General features: G+C 43.2%; 1 protein-coding gene across 1 annotated transcript in view; it reads right to left on the reverse strand.

Annotated features, from left to right (window-relative positions):
* The window catches only part of nek10 (NIMA-related kinase 10), a 460,338-nt gene that overhangs the window by 256,129 nt on the left and 183,476 nt on the right, over positions 1–20,733 (reverse strand). The window contains exons 10-13 of the mRNA XM_072509340.1: positions 18,630–18,709; positions 18,454–18,540; positions 2,279–2,503; positions 1,518–1,657 (exon numbers count right to left, since the gene is read on the reverse strand). Of these exons, the coding sequence (XP_072365441.1) occupies positions 1,518–1,657; positions 2,279–2,503; positions 18,454–18,540; positions 18,630–18,709 (532 nt within the window). The remainder of the gene's footprint in view (positions 1–1,517; positions 1,658–2,278; positions 2,504–18,453; positions 18,541–18,629; positions 18,710–20,733) is intronic.

Raw genomic sequence — 20,733 nt, forward strand, 5'->3', positions numbered from 1 at the left:
CATCATGGCTACTATCGACACCGCAAACTGCCGGCTCAAAGTGGAGAGGATCTCCAAGAAGATTGCGCATATCGCACTGATGTTAAGTTTCTACAAAGATGCAAGAAAGCAGACAAGATCCCGAAAGGGATACAGATTACAAACCCACTCGAGTCGACCTCTCCGGCTGGACCTGTAAAGACTTAATTACCTGCAAAGACTTGCATTCAAAGTATCGTCTTGCATCTTTGACTTTGTCTATATATAAAAGTTTTTGGAATCCACCTCTTATTCACTTGAGGAAGGAGCTGTGCTCCGAAAGCTAGTGATTCGAAGCAAACCTGTTGGACTTTAACCTGGTGTTGTACAATGCTAACAGTGTCAGGGATCATCTGTGTGGACAATTTTAAAATCGATACAATAGTCACCTGACAGAAACCAGCTGTGATAAGAAACACTTCATAAACACTTATCTTGAGAGCACTCAGAATATCAGTCAATTAGTCTGGCAGACATAAAGACCATAGTAAGAGGAGATCCCACCCAGCAAAAAAGAAAATCCTGCCGAGAATGCAAACTGGCAGAGGGCCATCTTTTTATCAGTAGATTTACAGAAAATGTCATACCTTCACCACAGTGACTTGACTACAGCTTTGATTGAAGCAAAGCCAGAAACCTACTATTGCAAGGGGTATACAATTGTGAATTCCCCACCTCCTATTTTCTTCAGTGAACTACAAGGAAATCCTTTGGCCTGAAATGTTTCCAGCTTCCGTCTCAAATGAAGTGTAATAGTGAATGTTGGACTCTTTAACATCTAAGTGCACACTGCTGCTTTTGTAATCACCTTTTCTTGTACGTATGCATTTTGTGTGAATGAGTGTTGTTGCAATTACATTTACAATTCAAACTTATTAGGAAACCTGTCGTGTCTTTTCTTGAGTTTCGGTACCCAAGGGGTTAAAATATTTTTTTAAATGCTTCTTGTTGTGGTTAGTCGAGAGGTAGGACAAGGGGAATCCATCTATCATCTCTGTCCTGTCTGCTACAAGTTGAGTGGCCCACAAACTGAAGTCTCATGTTTGAATATATTCCTCAGTCTATTACATTTCAGTAATGTAAAAAATGTAACACGACCAATCTGATTATATATTTTTAAAATAAATTTAGAGTGCCCAATTCATTTTTTCTAATTAAGGGGCAATTTTGCATGCCCATTTCACCTAGCCTGCACATCTTTGGGTTGTGGGGGCGAAACCCACACAAACAAGGGGAGAATGTGCAAACTCCACACGGACAGTGACCCAGAGCCGGGATCGAACCTGGGACCTCGACGCTGTGAGGCAGCAGTGCTAACCACTGCACCACCATGCTGCCCTTCCAATCTGATTATATTAACGCTTATATTAAAAACAAAGAAACTCACAAAATCTATCCAATCTATGAAAAAATCCTGCCTTAATCATATTATTTATCAAGGCATTTGTCAATGATTATTCTATGTGCTGGATCTTTAATTCAGTGGAAAAATGCTATACCTTCTTGCAAGGATAATGTATTCTCTTGTATTTCCTGAGTGCTCAGTTTCTCAGACAGCTGAAGTTGTTGAATTCTCCCTGAAGCATTAGCACTAGACAAACTTCCAATTGAAGAGCGATCGGATACAAAATTTCTATCTCTAAGGAAAGGCACAAAAAATAAACCGTTTTCTAAAAAGCATTTATGAAAATATTTCACATTAAGCCTCTGTTACCAAATACTACCTTCTCTACTGTGAACATAATCAGTTTGTTGTAGAAAGCCGAAATTATATGAATTAATAAATGGCTTGCATCTAGGCAATGATATACAAAATTACCTAACTCTAACCTTCCTACATGACTAGCTCCAAATTTGTTTAATTTTGTGAACTTTAGATACATATGCCAATTTTTGATCTTAAAAGGTAAAGAATATTAAACTGTACAACATATATTTCTTGGGGTCCTGTTATAGAGAAACAGATTCCACAGAAAATATCTCATAAGGTTTCTCCAATGAACAATTTGACATTATACAAGAAAAACTGAGAGATATTACTTAGTGCATATTTTCCAATTTTAAATAAAATGTAGTAATCAAATTGACAGTTTTCCATCAGCAAGTTCAGACTTATGCCCATAAAACTCTCTTTCTGTTTTTTTAATGCAAGTATCTTCCAAAATTATCAATTCAGTTCATATTTGTCAGATACATGATAAGGAGGGATAAAATGAAATAGTGCTTTACTATTTTTAATATTATTCACTTTTAAGCTCACCCTTGTAGAATGTGCAGAAGCTGTTGGATGCCACCCCACAATCGAATCTCCGTACTGGCATCAGGATCCTCACAGAGCTGTACTAGAATCCAGACAACACTCCATAGCAATTTGAGGTGGTCAGAATGCAGCAAACTAAGCATTATGGGGACCCCTTCATAGATCTTCACCTGTTCTCTCACTTGAGGGTCTGCACAGAGTAGACGAAGCAGCTCAGCAGTCATTCTGTAAATATCATTAGCATTGAGGAAACCAATCATAAACAATAATTTGCTTCTAACAAAGGCACAGAAACAAAACTGTCCATCTTTTCCATATAACTGAAATCATCACAAATCAATGTCATTGCAATCACTGACAACTCCCACAAGTTAAAAAATAAATTTTCCCCTATTAATTACCACAAAGGCGTACAATATATATGAAGACAGGGAACAGAATTTGGGGAAGAAACAGATAAAGCTGTGTTTCCTCCCCTTTTTCCATTTGTTATAATTTTTATTTGATGTTGAAGTACACAGAATACACTCGGCCTGAAATAGAAACTGTTATATTGTGGCAAGTGGCAATTACCAAATCCCAAAGGAAAACTTGGTCAAGCTATCACAACGATTTGCAATTTGTATTTTATTCCAAGAAGATTTGTGCTACAAAGCCAGAAGTAAGGGAATCCAATACCACTTTTGGAGATTTTAAATATTAAAGTAAAACATTTATTAACAAAAGAAAAAAAACTTAAATGCACAAGATTACAGTTGCACAATTAACTATAGTTTTACAACATTATCCACAAGATTTTTACTTAGCTAGACTCACAAATAAACACTCTCTTCCAGGCAACATTACCTATAGATTCTTAATCTATTAAAAATTCAATAATATTACCGCATGGCACCCACTGTTGCTAGAGGGAAGGTATTTCACAAGCCTTCACCCTCCCTCTCTCTCACTCGACAATGGAAATCCAACACTTGAAACAAAACCTTGTTTTTTGGAACAAACCATTCTCTGGAGGTGGCTAGACATTACTCACTTCACAGGTCTGTACTTGCACAGCACACTATTCAGGATATCACATGGCCTCTTCTCCTAACACAATTATCAATCTTTTCATAAATATATTTTTTCTTCTTCATCTTTAAATCGATTGTTTTTAAACTTTCTTTCAGAAGTTACCTTTCCCATAATATAAAAATCTTTCACATTGTCTTTATAACCACGAGCTTCGGGAAAAATAAACTTAATAACATTGCTTTATTCATTTATGATTTTTAAACCTTTCCTTTTATCTCTTTAGAAATTCACCCTGCAAACACAAACAAATCTTCTTTATCATGTCATGCAACTTTCCATCCATGTTGTTTTCTTATCCCATATTAGCTTTGCTCCAAGTGCCTATTTTTACACCTAACCTTTTGATGACTTAAACCTTGCAGTCTGACTGTCCTCAGCTTAATTAAATTTGTCACACACACAAATGTACATTCAGCCCCCTGCATGGTCACACTGTGGTTAGCACCCGGGTTCAATTCCAGCTATGGGTGACTGTTTATGTGGAGTTTTCATCTTCTCCTCGTGTCTGTGTGGGTTTCCTCTGGGTGCTCTGGTTTTGTCCCACAGTCCAAAGTTGTGCAGGTTATGTGGGGATTATGGGGTTACAGATGTAGAGCAGGGGAATGGGCGTGCTTTCGTAGGGTCGATGCAGACCTGATGGGCTGAATGGCCTCCTTCTGCATTGTGGGGATTCTATGTAAACCTGCTTCATAGTATTGGAAAATTTGATATTTCTATTCAAATCAGAAAATGCAGGAAATGTTCAGCAAGCCAGGCAGCATCTGTGGAGAGAGAAACAGAGTTAATGGCCGGGATTTTCTGGTCCCATCAGCGGTGAGTATCCTGGTGGGTGGGATTGGAAAATGTGGAGAAATCTTCAAAATCAATATGTATGCGTAGAAAGATGTTGCAATTGTCCACTCCCAACTTTAATGGTATTGCACATCTCCCATCTCTCGCATCTCCCCATGTCATGTTAGGAACTGCATTTGAATAAATAATTAAATCGCTGTAAGGATTCTATTCAATTTTCCCAGTTACCTCATCTTATCTGACGATGAAACCTTTCACACCAGCGTTTCTGAGATGTCTTCTTTTTTTCTCAAATGAGGATGTCCCCACACCATGGATATCGGTGGGCCCTTGCCATGTCTGCCACATTTCCTGCTTTCATCCCTTCCCATCCCTTTCAGAATCTTGATCAGATTATTCTTTCCTCACTTTATAGATCATAGAATTTACAGTGCAGAAGGAGGCCATTCGGTCCATCAAGTCTGCACCGGCTCTTGGGAAGAGCACCCTACCCAAGGTCAACACTGCCACCCTATCCCCATAACCAAGTAACCCCACCCAACACTAAGGGCAATTTTGGACACTAAGGGCAATTTATCATGGCCAATCCACCTAACCTACACATCTTTGGACTGTGGGAGGAAACCGGAGCACCCGGAGGAAACCCACGCACACACGGGGAGGATGTGCAGACTCCGCACAGACAGTGACCCAAGCCGGAATCAAACCTGGGATCCTGGAGCTGTGAAGCAATTGTGCTATCCACAAGGCTACCGTGCTGCCCAACCTACCCCAACCTAACCGACCTGCCTCTGTATTCATTTTTCACCATTTTTGCCATCAAACACATCTTCCCCTCCTCTCCCCTATCAGCATTCCAAAGGGACCATTCCTTCTAAAATACCTCAGTCCACCTCTCTATCACCCCCAACACACCATCCCCTCTCCATGGCAATGTTATTAAGAAACCCAAACTTACTTTATTGAGCGCAAAGGTTGGAAACTTCAAGTCCCAATGGAAATGGGACTTTCTGTGCAGGCCAGGAGCAGCTGCAATATGCAGTTTGGCAACATTTACATTCTTTGGGTTGAGGACCAATCCAGTGTGCTTTAGCAGAAGAAAAATGGTGTAAAAGCTGGGTCAGATGATCTGGTTAAGTCCCAATGGAACTTGGACTTTCTGTGCATGTGTAGGCCGGAAGCAGGCTGTAATGTGCAGTTTGGCAACATTTACATTCTTTGGGTTGAGGACCAATCCAGTGTGCTTTAGCAGAAGAAAAATGGTGTAAAAGCTGGGTCAGATGATCTGGTTAAGTCCCAATGGAACTTGGATTTTCTATGCATGTGTAGGCCGGAAGCAGGCTGTAATGTGCAGTTTGGCAACTTTTACTTTTTTTGGTTTGAGGACCAGCCCAATGTGCTTGGGCAGAAGAAAAAAGTATGAAAGCTGGGTTGGATGATCAGGTGCGGAACGCCATAGCCAGTAAGTGTCTCAAATTGGGGATAAGGGGAGGTTCCATGCAAGTCTCCTAAATAGAGGATAAAGGAGGTCTCATGAGGTGTCCTAGACAGGGGATAAGGGAGAGGAGACAAGGAAAGGAAACTCACAGGTCGGTGCTACATCGAGGGCCGAAGGGCCTGTACTGCGCTGTAATGTTCTATGTTCTAATAGAATGTTATAATTTATTATGAAGGGAATCGAATACAAAAGTACGGAGTTATGCTGGAGTTATACAGAACACTGGTTAGACCACATCTAGGAGTACTGTAAAAAGTATTGGTCACCTTATTTAAGGAAGGATGTAAATGCGTTGGAAGCAGTTCAGAGAAGGTTTACTAGACTAATACCTGGAATGGACGTCTTGTCTTATTAGGAAAGGTTGAACAGGCTAAGCTTGTATCCACTGGAGTTAAGAAGAGTAAGAGGTGACTCGACTGAAACGTATAAGATCTTGCGGAGTCATGACAGGGTGGATATTGTGAAGATGTTTCCTCTTGTGGGGGAATCTAGAACTAGAGGTCACGGTTTAAAAATAAGTGGTCACTCATTTAATACAGATATTAGGTGAAATTTCTTCACTCAAAGGGTAATACTCTTTGGAACTCTTCCTGAAAACGTGGCAGAATCAGAGTCTTGGAATATTTTTAGGGCAGAGGTAGATAGATTCTTGGTTATCAAGAGAGTGATACGTTATCAGGGGTAGATGAGATGTTCCACTCAATAAAGATGATCGAATAGAGAATAAAATGGATGCAAAGAAACTAATATAGAATCTGTGGAATGCAGGAGGCCATTCAGCCCATCACATCTACACTGACCTTACCAAGAGTATCCTACCTAGGCCCACTCCCCACCCTGTCCCTGTAACCCAATCTAACTTGCATATGAGAACGAGCAAATTCCACAGAGAGAGATACCCAAGGCCAGAAGTGAACCAGAATCTGTGCTGTGAGGCAGCAGTGCTAACCACAACATGCTGCCCTCTTTTTCCCTAAGACGGGACATGTAAAAGCAAGTTGTTTGATGCAGAATGGTAATTCAGTGTCAGTTCCAGATGTGCAAGGTGTTTTTTGAAAAGGCTGTACCAGAAAATGAAATGGCTGTTTAAATAGTGTCAAGTGAAATGTGTTCCTTCAAAACCTACTAGAAAGTGGGATATAGATAAGGATAGTCAATGAGTGTCAGATTACTGGAGGTTTTGTCTGCATGGTGACGTGTTCCCTTGCACTTCCAACAAAACAAGTAAACAAATTAACACCTTGACATCTACTAGAACGGATCAGTCACTGATGGTAGCTATTGGTACGATTTGTGTTCCAGATGGTTTGCTAGAAGAGAAAGTTTTAAGAAGGATCTTTATGGAACTTCTAAACCTGGTCCCTAGTGTAAAGTCAGTTTACAATGTGACTAAGTAAATAGAATTTTTATGATGGGAATTGTTCCTAGTTTACCGAGAGAAAGGATAGATTTTATATTCAGTAATAAGTCGACAGGTTTGAAATTCTTACCATCTCCTAGAGTTTTGAAAGAGCCGGGGGAGATGAGAGAAACATTATTTTTCAGGAGGAATATTCTCGGCTGTTCCCATGTTATGCGGCAACTAGAACCCCAGCCCATCAGACTAGACAGGAGGAAATGAAAGAGTACTCGCACAGGACAAGAAAAGTAATATCAAAAGCTACATGCGGAATTAAGCTCTGTTAAAGAAAAACTGAGCAATGCCGAAAACCAACTTTCGTGGATGCAAGGTGAGTTTGCTCATGAAAAACAGATTGAGGATCTTTTCTTTTATAAATTTAGAGTAGCCAATTATTTTTTTCTTTTCCAATTAAGGGACAATTTAGCATGGCCAATCCACCTAACCTACACATATTTGGGTTGTAGGGGTGAAACGCACACAGACACGGGGAGAACGTGCAAACTCTACACGGTCGGTGACCCAGGGCCGGGATTCGAACCCGGTTCCTCAGTGCCATAGTCCCAGTGCTAACCACTGTGAGACGTGCCACCCTCAGATTGAGGATCTAATAGTGATTGGAAAAGTCTAAGGAACAGTCAGTAACCATGGAAGAAACAATCCAAAATGAACTGATTGCTCTGAAACAAATACAACTGAAATCACCAGTGTAGTTGCTAAACTGAATGAAACAACTTGAAAAAGAATTGGAAAATAAGAGAATAAACAAGTACTTGAATAAAACTGGGGGGAAAATGGAAACAAAAGTTCAATTTTTCAAGTATCAGAAAGAATAATATGGATGTGTGAATAAGGCTATATATAGCATAATTTATGGATAATTAAGAAAACAAATCGAGTAAAGAGGAAAACTCTCTCAATGCAAGTTTACTTGTATGGTCTTAATCAAAACAATGAAAAAACAACATCCGTTATGGAAGAAGGAAGATGGCAGATGGAATACAATGTTGACAAATGTGAGGTTATCCATTTTGGTAGGAATAACAAAAGGGATTATCTAAATGATAAAATATTAAAACATTCTGCTGTGAGGAGGAACATCTTCACCCAAAGGGTTGTGTATCTATGGAATTCCCTGCCCAGTGAAGCAGTTGAGGCTCCTTCATTGAACGTTTTCAAGATAAAGTTCGATAGTTTTTTGGAGAATAAAGGAATAAAGGGTTTTGGTGTTTGGGCTGGAAAGTGTAGCTGAGTCCACAAAAGATCAGCCATGGTCTCATTGAATGGCAGAGCAGGCTCGAAGGACCAGATGGCCGACTCCTGCTCCTAGTTCTCATGTTCTTATGTAAGTGATTGAACATGATCATTTTGAAGCTAGCTGTCAGACACACATGGTTTCTGTTGCAAATTAAAGGAACCGTTGGCGGCATGTTTCCATTAACAGAGGAGAAGAGTAAGATAAAACCTATGTTCATCTGTATTAAAGTTGAGAACCCTTGCAAAAGTCATTTATATCAGTATAAGATAAATATCATAAATCATTTTCTCTTTCTGACCCTTGTACAGTAAAGTTGATCTAAACCCATGGAATCTTGTGGATTTATTCAATTACAAAGTGTTGTGAATCTCAAAACCTTGTGGGTCTCACCAACAACTGGAGTCCAGTCAAGTATCACAGCAATGTAAATGAAGGAGATAGAACATCTGCTCTTTTATCTCCTCACCACCCAAGGCCCCAAATACTTCTTTAAAGGTAAAGAAGTAATTTACATGGGCTTCTTTCAATCTAGTTTGCTGCTTTTGCTGCTCACGATTTGGTCTTCTTTACAATGAGGGGACCAAATTCAGATTAGGTGACTGCTTTGCAGAACACCTCTGTTCAGTCCACAATATGATCTCGGGCTACCGATGGCCTGTCATTTTAATTCTCCACCATGTTCTCACGTTAACATCTCAGCCAACTGCACTATTCTAGTGAAGCTCAACATAAAGCAATTCACTACCTTCTGGATTCAGCATTAAGTTCAACAATTTTGGACCATAAACCCGGTCTCCCATTTTCATAGAATCATAGAATATACAGTGCAGAAGGAGGCTATTCAGCCCATCAAGTCTGCACTATCCCTTGGAAAGAGCACCCCACAGGGCAGCACAGTAGCACAAGTGGCTAGCACTGTGGCTTCACAGCGCCAGAGTCCCAGGTTCGATTCCCCGCTGGGTCACTGACTGTGCGGAGTCTGCACGTTCTCCCTGTGTCTGTGGGAGTTTCCTCAGGGTGCTCCGGTTTCCTCCCACAGTCCAAAGACATGCAGGTTAGGTGGATTGGCCATGCTAAATTGCCCTTAGTGTCCAAAAAGGTTAGGAGGGGTTATTGTGTTACGGGGATAGGGTGGAAGTGAGGGCTTAAGTGGTTCGGTGCAGACACGATGGGCCGAATGATCTCCTTCTGCACTGGATGTTCTATGTTCTCTATGTACTGAAGGCCAGGCTTCCACCCAGTAACCCGACCTAACCTTTTGGACACTAAGGGGCACTGTCTTTGTGGAGTTTGCACATTCTCCCCGTGGTGTGTGGGTTTCACCCCCACAACCCAAAGATGTGCAGGATAGGTGAATTGGCAACGCTAAATAGCCATTTATTGGCAAAAATGAATTGGGTACTCAAAATTTTTTTTAAAAGGTAGGGTGATCCCTTCCAAAGGCCGGTGCAGACTCGTTGGGCCAAATGGCCTCCTTTTGTTCTGTAAATTCCACAATTCTATGATCTGCTATTTCTTGTCCATCAACATTTCCTTTGGCCCTAGATGGCCACCTGTTCTGTTGTTCATCTCTCCTGTCTTTCACCTTATTTCAGATCTTCCTTCTGTATTTGTCCAACGCACCTTTGCTTAAAACCCATTACATTTCTAAGTTTTACCACTTCTGATAAAAGATCATCTGTTTCCCTCTCCTCAGACGCTGCCTGACACTCTTATTTCCGATTTCCATCAAAAATGCTATTCCGTTTTTCTATATGCTCAGCTCATTATATAGCTTGCATCCTAGAAATGCTGGGCATAAAACATATATTCATTACGGTCAATTTCCAAGAAATCACCAAGTTCAAACGCTGGCACATTTTAAATCTTTTAAACAGATTTAGCCAGCACCCTGCACCACAATGACTTTCTTCCACGTCATGTGTGTTGGGTGTCCCAATTACACCATAGATGATGCTGCTGATCAGGTGATTTAAATGTTGTTGCTCTCTTTGCTTGGCTCTGAATATGGCGGTCAATATGGTCGCCTTTCTTAATTCTAATTACGTTTGCTCTAGAGTCGCCAGGTATCTTTCGATACCGCCACAAGGTTTAAAACCGAATACTGATCAAAGACTCGGTACACCAGTTAGTTAGTTCAAAGTCAATGCTTATTTATTTACACACACAGTTAATATCTACTCATGCACGAAACGCTACAGAATAAACTAGCACTACTGCTAAAGCCTATACTTCGGGCGCCCACTCAGTCAGAGGAACAATGGCTGTTGTTCGGTTCTGAGGCCGCTAGGGTTGAAGTGGTGAAGGGGAACAGCTAAGGTCGTCCATCTGGTAGCAAGCGTTGACCTTGGACTTACTTGCTTCTGGTGCAGCGGGTGGACGGGTCTCTCCGCTGTGAGAGCCGAGTCCAAGAGAGCAATTCTCTCTTGGGGGCTCCTTGGGTGCCCTGATGGCTGGGCGTGTCCTAGGTGGCCGTTGGTCTGCTTTGTTTTGGTCTCCTCTGGCGCCGGGGTGTCTGCCTTAGTATCGGTTACTCAAATGTTACTCTTTTGTTCCCGGAGATGGGCCATTGGGCCTACAGTTTTGGTCTTGTCAGGGAGCTGCGGCTCCAATATACAGACAAGCTCTGAACCTGCTTGCTTTCTCAGCATTGTCCATTTTCCCTGCAATCTTTGCAAAGTGTCCATTTTGTAATTGAGAAGTGGCCATCCCAGATGGCTACACTCCCTCCTTGTGATCCTCAACGCGAAGGGTCAAATAACCGCGTTGTCTTCGTTTTCCTCCCACGTTGGGCACCCGTAAGCACTTCGTAGGATCTACACTGCTCTGTCCTATGAATTGCAACTTTTACCTAAATTATTTATGTACGTACATCATTATAAAATTCTATGGGGCGCTATGACATTCAGGCATGCATTACAAAATAAAAAAACTGGAACCTCTAACTATCCTAAATAAACTATCCTCACTTAAACAATCAAAAATAATCGACAACATTTTAAACTTTACAAATAGCAGCAACACAAGTCTCTCTGGCCTGGCAGTCAAGCACAGAGGTTTACATTTCTTTATTAAACGAACAAAACACACAAAAAAAACGGATGCACTTTAATTCACTTAAAGGGGTTGGGGGGTTTGGTGAAGTCCGAAAATAGGGGATCTAAATGTATATACCGCAGTGCGGTTGCGGGAGGCTCTCCTCCGTCATTTTCTGAGTCTAAGTGTCTGCACGACACTGCAGCGCATCGCCAGTACTAAGAGTGCTTCTACGATGTAAGATAGTGAATACCAGGTGATAAACTTGTCACACCAGGTCGGGGTGTCGGTCACTGTCTCGGGGCTAACTATCTCGGGCACAGTGTATGGCAGGGGTGGGAATCATTCACGGCCTCCATGGTAGGGGTCAGGGGGGTAGCGTCCGCACGCAACTGGAGGGATCCCGCTAAGATCCAGGTGAAAAACATGAAGGTTGTCTTCATCTTTCCTTTTGTCGGTCTTCTTCTTTTTCTTCCTCTGGGGTTCCTGAGGTTCCGGAATTCTGTGGACACAAGCATAATATCTGTTATTATCTTGTTTAAGATCTCGTATGTCTGTCCTTTGTTGCCAATTACCCATTATAATTGGTCACTATCTGTGACTCCCTCATTTAAAAAAAAACGAATTTTTGGACAAGACATCCGAGAAAAATACTGACACATTGCGAGCCGTCTCGCAGCCTGTGCGATCTACCATCCTAGTGTTTGGGGATGTAAATAGCATACGGAAGCAACCTAAGGGTCGCCAGAAACAAACAAAAAAGTTTCGAACTAAGAGTGCCAAAATGGGGTGCGTATGGGCCGCGGCGGGTAAGACTTGGTGGAATCCACGGGTAGGACGGTGACCAGTGCTGTTTGTGCTCTACCTGAGCGCATCTGACCAGAGGGGGGTGTCCTCAGGCAGGGTGGGGACCAGTGCCGTTTCTCCACTGCCTGAGCGACCGGTAAGAACGGAACAAATATGTGGTCATCGTGGGGGCTGCCTCTCGTGATTACCTTCAAACCAGGAGATGATTGGTTGTCTGCCGACAAACTAGTTCCTCTGAACGGTTGTCTGTCGACAAACTTGTTCCATTAACTGCCAGTTGGCGTTAAAAGAGTGGTGGCGTGGGGCCATGAAAACGTTTAAATTCACAAACAACATTTAACATGTACATTAAACGAACAAACATATGACAAACATGGTGCTGGTTCCATCAGAAAGGACACCGTATCTCTCCATCGGTTCCTTTTTACCATCATGTGGACACCTCATTGCTCAGTAGCGAACAGGGTCGCAAAGGGATTCGTTTGGTGGGAGTCAGACTCTATGTCATCATCTTCTCCTGGCTGCCATATTCTTGACTGGAGTAGTTTGGCTAAAGCTGCTTGGGGCGAGTTGGGGTCCATCTCATCATTCCGGATGAGCCTGAATGAATTGTCTCGGTGCCAGAATCATGTGTCGAGGTTGGAGCTACTAGGTTTTAATCCGTAGTCGTCGGGAGGTGGGTCTGGGTCAGGGGCTTTGATGTACGTGATTTTGAAGGAGTCACTGGAATCATGCTCGGATTCGATGGGAGTGGGGCCTGGTGCTGGGGTGTAATCATAACGTGGTGTGTTGTGGCTGTCGTCATTGCTATCGCTATATCTGTTGCTGTCACTGCTGGTTAAAGGAAGGGAGAGGCCGAGTCGTGCCTCTGGGGGTGGAGTTGAAGATGTGTCTGAGGACATGCTGGACTGGCTGGAGGAGGGTAGGAATGCGTCATCTGTGGGCGGGGCGTGCTCATCCGCTGCTGCGGGCGAGATGTGATGTGCATGGTTGTTCTGCGAGACATAAGCCTTAAGCTGGTTTATGTGAAACCACGCTAACTTGCCGTTGGGATATGCGATCTTGTATACCGAGGGGCTGACTTTGTCTGAAATGGAGTACGGTCCGGAAAATTTGGGGGAAAGCTATGAACTGGGGTTGTATAGGGAAAGCATCACTTGCTGCCCTACTACAAACTTGGTGGCGTGTACCGTTTTATCAAAACAAGCTTGGCTTTGTTTCCTCTTGGTCCCAAGTCTCACAGCTGCTGCGAGCTGGGCTGCCTTTATATTCTCAATAAGCTGCTGTACAGCATTTTCATGCGTGAGGGCAGTGACTGCGGGGCTGGTCAAATTCAGTCCTAATAAATACTCTAGTGTCTTTCATGGGGCATCCGGTCATGAGGGTGTGGGGGGTGTATCCAGTTGGCGTGGGTACCGTGTTTCGTAAGAACATTAAAGCAAATGGGAGAACTGAATCCCAGGTGCTGTTGTTCTGTTGCATCATTTTCCTGAGAGTGGCTTTTAGAGTTCTGTTCATCCTCTCTACAATGCTGTTTGACTGGGAGTGGTGTGCTATGTGAAACTTCTGCCTAATTCCAAAAATTTTGAGGAGGTTCTTCATTACTCGTCCCGTAAAATGGGAGCCTTGATCGGACTCTATACTGCGCGGGAGGCCCCATCTTGTAAAGATGTGCTGTGTCAGGATTTTAGCTGTTGTTTTGGGCGTATTTGTTCTGGATGGAAAAGCTTCCACCCATTTTGTGAAGGTGTCGATGACCACCAACACATACTTAAAACAATTTCTGCAAGGGGGTAGGGGTCCTATGTAATCTATCTGCAAAGTCGTCCAGGGGCCATTAACGGGGCGGGTGTGACTAAGCTGAGCCTTTCTTGCATATCTGTCTGGATTGTTCTGGGCACAGATTAAGCAATTCTCAATGTAATGGGTAACATTGGCTTTTAAATCAGGCCACCAGCAGAGAGGTCTGAGGTTGGTTAGGGTGGGTTCAATGCCTTGGTGTCCATGATTGTGATGGAACTGACAAATAATCTGATTCCTGTCCTGGCTGGGAACTACATAAATGCCGTCTTTCAAAATCATACGGTCATGTGTGGTTATTGCGTTCTTAAACTTATCGTATGGGGCTGGGAAGGTTTCTTTTAAAATTCCCCTGAGCTTTTCATCTTCCTTTTGGGCTTTCACTAGATCCTGAATGTTGGTCTGTGAGACCTGAACCGCGTGTATTGGGGTGCTCTTGGGGGGGGGGGGGTTCCCAAAAGTAACCATGTCTGGAACCTGCCTTCGCTAGGGCGTCTTGCTTTAACGTTACCAGGGGGGGGGGGGGAAGAACGGTGATGACTGCGAACCTTAATGATACCATATTTCCTATCTTTAGCTGTCTCTAGGATATGCTGGAGTAATGGGGCTGAGGGTAGGGGCTTTCCGTCTGCGGAAGCGAATCCTCTAGTTTCTCACAGGGGTAGGAATTCCATTAAACTATTGCAGACATATAAACTGTCCGAATATATGTCTGCTGGGGCGGAAACGAGTCAGGGTAATCAACAATATAAGCTTGGGGTGTGTTCAGTGAGAATGGTTTTTTCATAGAATTTACAGTGCAGAAGGAGGCCATTCGGCCCATTCGGTGATGGGGTTGAGTCCTGTAATGTAGGCGAAGTACTGTACTGCCCAAAAAACTGCGAACAGGTGCCTTTTCGCAGGCAGAAAATCCTTGCTCGACAGGATCTAACATGCGTGAGGTGTATGCCACGGGGCCTAATCGGTCATGGCGTTCCTGAAGGAGCACGGCCGAAAGGGTTCGGTCGTTGCCTGCTACTTCGATTGCGTACGGGGAAAGTGGATCTGGGACCTGTAATGCGGGGACTGTGCTGAAGGCTCTCTTTAAAGGATCCACGGCATCCGTGTGCTGAGGAAGCCATTCAAGGTGCCTGTTTCTTGAGAAGGTCGGATAAGGGCGTTGCTTTTGTGGCAAAACTGTCAATGTGGTTTCTGCAATAGCCAACCAGTCCTAGAAATGACCAGAGGGCTGTTACGTTATGGGGAAGGGGCAGTTTGACGATCGAGTCAATTCCCTTTTGCTCGATCTCGCGTTTACCATGAGTGATTACTGTACCCAAGTAAATAACTTTTTCCTGCAAAATCTGAGCATTCTTGGGGTTGACTTTACATCCAATCTGTTGTAGGAGTCCGGGACAATCTTTTTAAAACCCATTTCTCGTTATGGGTCTCGTCTGAGGGGTCGCAATTTGCGCAAGCTCTCTGTCCTGCCTCTGTCGCATGAGAAACTAGGATTCGAGTCCATTTGGCCATATTATCCGTGGACAAATGGGCGTGAGCTAACTCTCCAAATACTGCTGTGAAATGTATCCACAAGCGTCCCGCAAACGCTGTGGGGTGCTCTGTTTTCTTTTGCCTACACTTTTTTAGGCCTTCCAAGGGGTCTCCTATGTTATAGCCGATCGCATCCAGGATCGCTGTGTGCATTTCTTGGAGTGTGCCTCCTCCTACATTCTGTTGGTCGGGAAGGGTTGCCACGACTGATGGGTCGAGGCTTAAAACTGTGAGCTTCACTTGCTCCTTTTTGTCCAGGCCGTACATGGTAGCCTGCTGTTTAACTCTCGCAAAAAACTGGTGGGGGTCTGATGTGGGAAGGAACGGTGTAATTTTTCCACACGTGTCCCGTAATTGGGTCACGGTTAACGGGGTTGTATATAGGAAATCTGCGTTTCCTTCTGCTGCGGTCCTGCGGTGTGTGGTTACAGGGTTCATGGGGGTGTGTTCTGCCTGATCAGTCCCATGTACGTATCTGTGGGCAGTTTCATTTAACTCCTGCCAATCGGGGCCGTTTTCCTGGTCTAACTGGGGTCCAAACATACTTTGAAACCCATTCTGGACAGAAAGCAGAGATTGCAATTCTGAAATTTGCTTCCGGCACTTTGCGTGATCTATGGAGCTCTGCCTTTGTTCCGTCGTGGAAGTGTGGAGTGCTCGTAGGGCTGCTTTTAACTCATTGCACTGTTTCTGCAATTGCTCTACCTGTTGCTTGGTTGCTTGTCTTACCAAGACTGCGCGTTGCGTGCCCTGGTAGGCCTTATTGTACTGGGTCTGAAAACTACTCAAATGGGCGAGGCAAGACTGGTGTGCCCACTTGGCATCATCCACCTCTCTGTCCCTCGCTGCTAACTGTTCTCTTAACTCCTTATTCTCCTTCTCAAATTCGGTCACATCTCCCTCACTATTTCTGTCTCTCTCCTCAATCTCCCTACGGAGTGTCCTAACGAACTCCTCTGTGCCTCGGAATTGTGCCAAGCAGGACACGATTGCCATCGGCTTGCGAGCTTTACCCAAGCTCTTCTTATGAATCTCTGACAGGTTCTCCCACCAAGTATGTCCTATACTCCCGGGACCTGTTTCGTCATTGGCGCAGAATTCACTCCAAAGGGGCCATCCTTTCCCTTTGAAATATTTTCTGATCTCTTCTTCCCATACGGGACACTGTCCTACTCTACTGGTCGCTGCGACCTTGAATTCCTGGGGGTTCATAAGGCGTTCCATTGCCTTCATTGCCATTTTCTCTCTATCTCTGGGTTCTTTACTGAATTTGGAACAGGGGGTGATAAAGTGGTGACGTAAACACGGGTACGGCTTACGCCATTTTCCGGCTTACAAAACTCCCGACAGTTTTACGCAACAAATCTCTCAGGTTTACCTTATATCCCTGTTAGTATGCATGCATTAACACACTTCCGAATCTCGGAGGTTTGATCAGTATCGTTCTTACACTTGTGGTTTTTCTGTTTCCAATTGGATTCCAATTCAAATTTGGGTTCTCTCAGAGTGACTAGGCCACTTCTAGGTCGAGTCCCGGCGGAGTCGCCAGTAAATGTTGCTCTCTTTGGTTGGCTCTGAATATGGCGGTCAATATGGTCGCCTTCCTTAATTCTAATTACGTTTGCTCGAGAGTCGCCAGGTACGTTTCGATATCGCCACAAGGTTCAAAACCGAATACTGATCAAAGACTCGATACACCAATTAGTTAGTTCAAAGTCAATGCTTATTTATTTACACACACAGTTAATATCAACTCATGCACAAAACGCTACAGACTAAACTATCACTACTGCTAAAGCCTATACTTAGCTTCGGGCGCCCACCCAGTCAGAGGAACAATGGCCGTTGTTCGGATCTGAGGCTGCTGGGGTCGAAGTGGTGAAGGGGAACTACTAAGGTCGTCCGTCTGGTAGCGAGCGTTGACCTTGGACTTACTTGCTTCTGGTGCAGCTGCTGGACAGGTCTCTCCTCGGTGAGAGCTGGGTCCAAGAGAATGATTCTCTCTTGGGGGCTCCTTCTTATACCCAAAGGGGCTTCGCGCTCTTTTGGGTGGGCCTTGAACTTGGCCCCAATCAATTGGGCCATTTCTTGATCATTCCTATTGATTTCATCCAATAAAGGGGTGGGTGCCCTGATGGCTGGGCGTGTCCTAGGTGGCTGTTGACCTGCTTTGTTTCGGTCTCCTCTGGCGCCGGGGTGTCTGCCTTAGTAACGGTTACTCAAATGTTACTCCTTTGTTCCCGGAGATGGGCCTTTAGTATGCTAATGGGCCTACAGTTTTGGTCTTGTCTGGGAGCTGCGGCTCCAATATACAGACAAGCTCTGAACCTGCTTGTTTTCTCAGCATTGTCCATTTTCCCTGCAATCTTTGCAAAGTGTCCATTTTGTAATCGGGAAGTGGCCATCCCAGATGGTTACAATGTCCTTGAATCCAGGAAAAGGACAGAAGTCACAGAACTGAAAACAATGTTAGGGGAAATACCCATCTGTGCCCCGCCCCAAATTCTCTCCCCTCCACCCCATTTTCTACTACTGCCAGAGCAGGTTCAGAAAAGCTTGGCTCCTCTGTGCTCAGTTTTGTATTAAGCAACAGTGTGTACATGAGTACCTCATAAATGTAACTGCTTTTCTATAATAATCTTTATTGTCACAAGTAGGCTTACATTAATAGTGCAATGATGTTACTGTGAAAAGCCTATAGTCTCCACATTCCAGCGTCTGTTCGGGTGCACAGAGGGAGAATTCAGAATGTTCAAATTACCTAACAGCACCACTTTCGGGACTTGTGGGAGGAAACCGGAGCACCCGGAGGAAACCCACACAGACAGAGAGAACGTGCAGACTCCGGACAGACAGTGACCCAAGCCGGGAATCGAACCTGGGACCTGGGATCTGTGAAGCAACAGTGCTAAACACTGTGCTACCGTGCCGCCCAACATTCTTTAACATGGAACAAAGATTTTAAAATCTCAACTTACCTTTTTGATAGCAAGTCATATTCTTGTAAAATTGTTAACAGATTTTCTACAATAGTGAGTTCACCTATCTTCACTCTGCACTCTGGACTAAAAAAAAAAGCTAAATGTTATTAGCATGTTCAGTTCCAAATAATTATTTAAAACTATATTTTAGGCTGTTTAATTAAGTTACATACCTTTCAGCTAAGCTGGTGAGAGCAAGGAGAGCACCCAGTAGTACATTATTGTCCTTGGCTGCCAGTAGTTTTACTAGGGTCTAACAGAAATATTTAAGTTAAAACATTTTGCTGTCTATTATTTTATTTCCTCTTAATAATGATTTTAATTTATTAACTCATTTGGCACAACTTAATCTCTGGAACCAATATAAAGTTGGACATTTTGCCTGAAAAAGTTACATTTTTTATACCAATTTCCTGCTTCAGTAAAGACAATTGCAAATGATCAACATTAATACATATTCTTACTGTTGTACAAAAAATAATCCATAACTTTGTGCCATAAGAACAGAAATGGAGTTGTAAGAGGTCACATGGCCTCAAGTCTACTCTGTCATTCAACAAGATCAGGGCTGATCTTTGACCTCAACTCCACTTTCCCAGCACAGTTCCATTTCTCTCAATTCACTTATCCTTTAGTTCGACTCTCCACGGTAATAGCAGGACTCTTGATTACCAGAAAATTGATGTTCAATGAGACAATCACACCTCTTATGATAGGTACTTTGAAACTGGACCATTGTCAAGGACAGGAGAGTGACTGAGTGAGGCAGGTGCAGAGATGCAGAAGATATCGCTGGAGCAGTCTCAGTCCTTGCAATTATCTAACAAGTTCGAGGTTCTTGCAGGTTGTATGGATTAGGGCAGGGACTGGAAGGTGGAAAGGCAAACTGACCATGGCATTGTGGTGCAGAGGGACAGTTAATTCGGGAGGGGTAGGAGTAAAAGGGAATTCAGTTATAGTGAGGGACAGTACAATTAGAGGGATAGATACGGTTCTCTGCAGCCAAGAGCATGTATCCTGTAGACTTTGTTACCTGCCCAGTGCCAAGGTTAAGGACATCTCCTCAGGGCTGGAGATGAATTTGGAGTTGGAGCTGGAAGGATCCAATTGTTGTGGTTCACGCAGGTACCAACAATATAGGTAGGGCTAAGAAAGAGGTTCTGCTAAGAAATTATGAGCAGCCAGATGCTAAATTGAAAGGCAGAATCACAAAAGTAACAATTTCTGGTTTACTGTTTGAGCCATGATCAAATTAACATAGGGTAAATAAGATAAGAGTTGAATGCATGGTTCAAAGATTGGTATGGGAGAAATTTAAGGAGTTAGACAGATTTTCAATGGGTAATGGTTTGAAGGATTATGGAGAACAGGCAGGACAATGAAGTTAAGGTCAGGATGAGTTCAGCCATGATCGAATGGCGGAGCAGACTTGATGGGCCTAATTCTGCTCCTATATCTTATGAACTTCTAAATGGGTTTTGATTCATGGGGCAGTGGCACTAGCACTGGAGAAGTAGGGAACTATATCACTGGGATGGTCTCCACCTGGACTACCCTGGGACCAGAGTCCTGGCGAATTGTATAGCTCGGGCTGCAGAGAGGACTTTAAATTGTGGAGTTCACGAGAAGGGAGATGTGGGAAGTTAAGGAAAAAGGATAAGGTAATGATGCAGAATAAAGATAGGGAGAATGATAACCAGAGTGTGACAGGAAGTGTACAAACTTAAGTGTTCCCAGCAAATATGGTCAAAGTTATCAAAAACATTAACATGGCAAAATTAAAAACTCTTTATCTGAACATAAATAACATTCATATCAATTTGGATGAATTGATAGCATTAATAGAAATAAATTAGGAAGATATGTTAGCCACTACAGAGACATAGTTGCAAGGTGCCCAAAGCTGGGAATTGAATATTCAGCAAGAAGGAAAGGCAAAGCAATTGGAATAGTTCTGTTAATGAAGGATGAGATCAATACGATACCGAGGAATTATCTTGCTTCAGAAGATCAAGATGTAGAATCAGTTTGGGTGGAGATATGAAATAGCAAAGGAAAGAAGTCAATGGTGGGGGTAGTTTATATACCCCCTAATAGTAGCAATAGAGTAGGTCAGAGGACAGATAACGAAATAAGGGGGACTTGTAAGAAAGATATTGCAATAATCATGGGTGATTTTAAACTTCACATTGATTGCATAAATTAAATTAGCAAAGATAGATAGTAGGATTATAGTTTATTGGAATAAAGTATATTCAGGACAATTTATTAGAACAA

The sequence above is a fragment of the Scyliorhinus torazame genome, chromosome 6, assembly GCF_047496885.1.
Source record: "Scyliorhinus torazame isolate Kashiwa2021f chromosome 6, sScyTor2.1, whole genome shotgun sequence".
Lineage (NCBI taxonomy): Eukaryota > Metazoa > Chordata > Chondrichthyes > Carcharhiniformes > Scyliorhinidae > Scyliorhinus > Scyliorhinus torazame.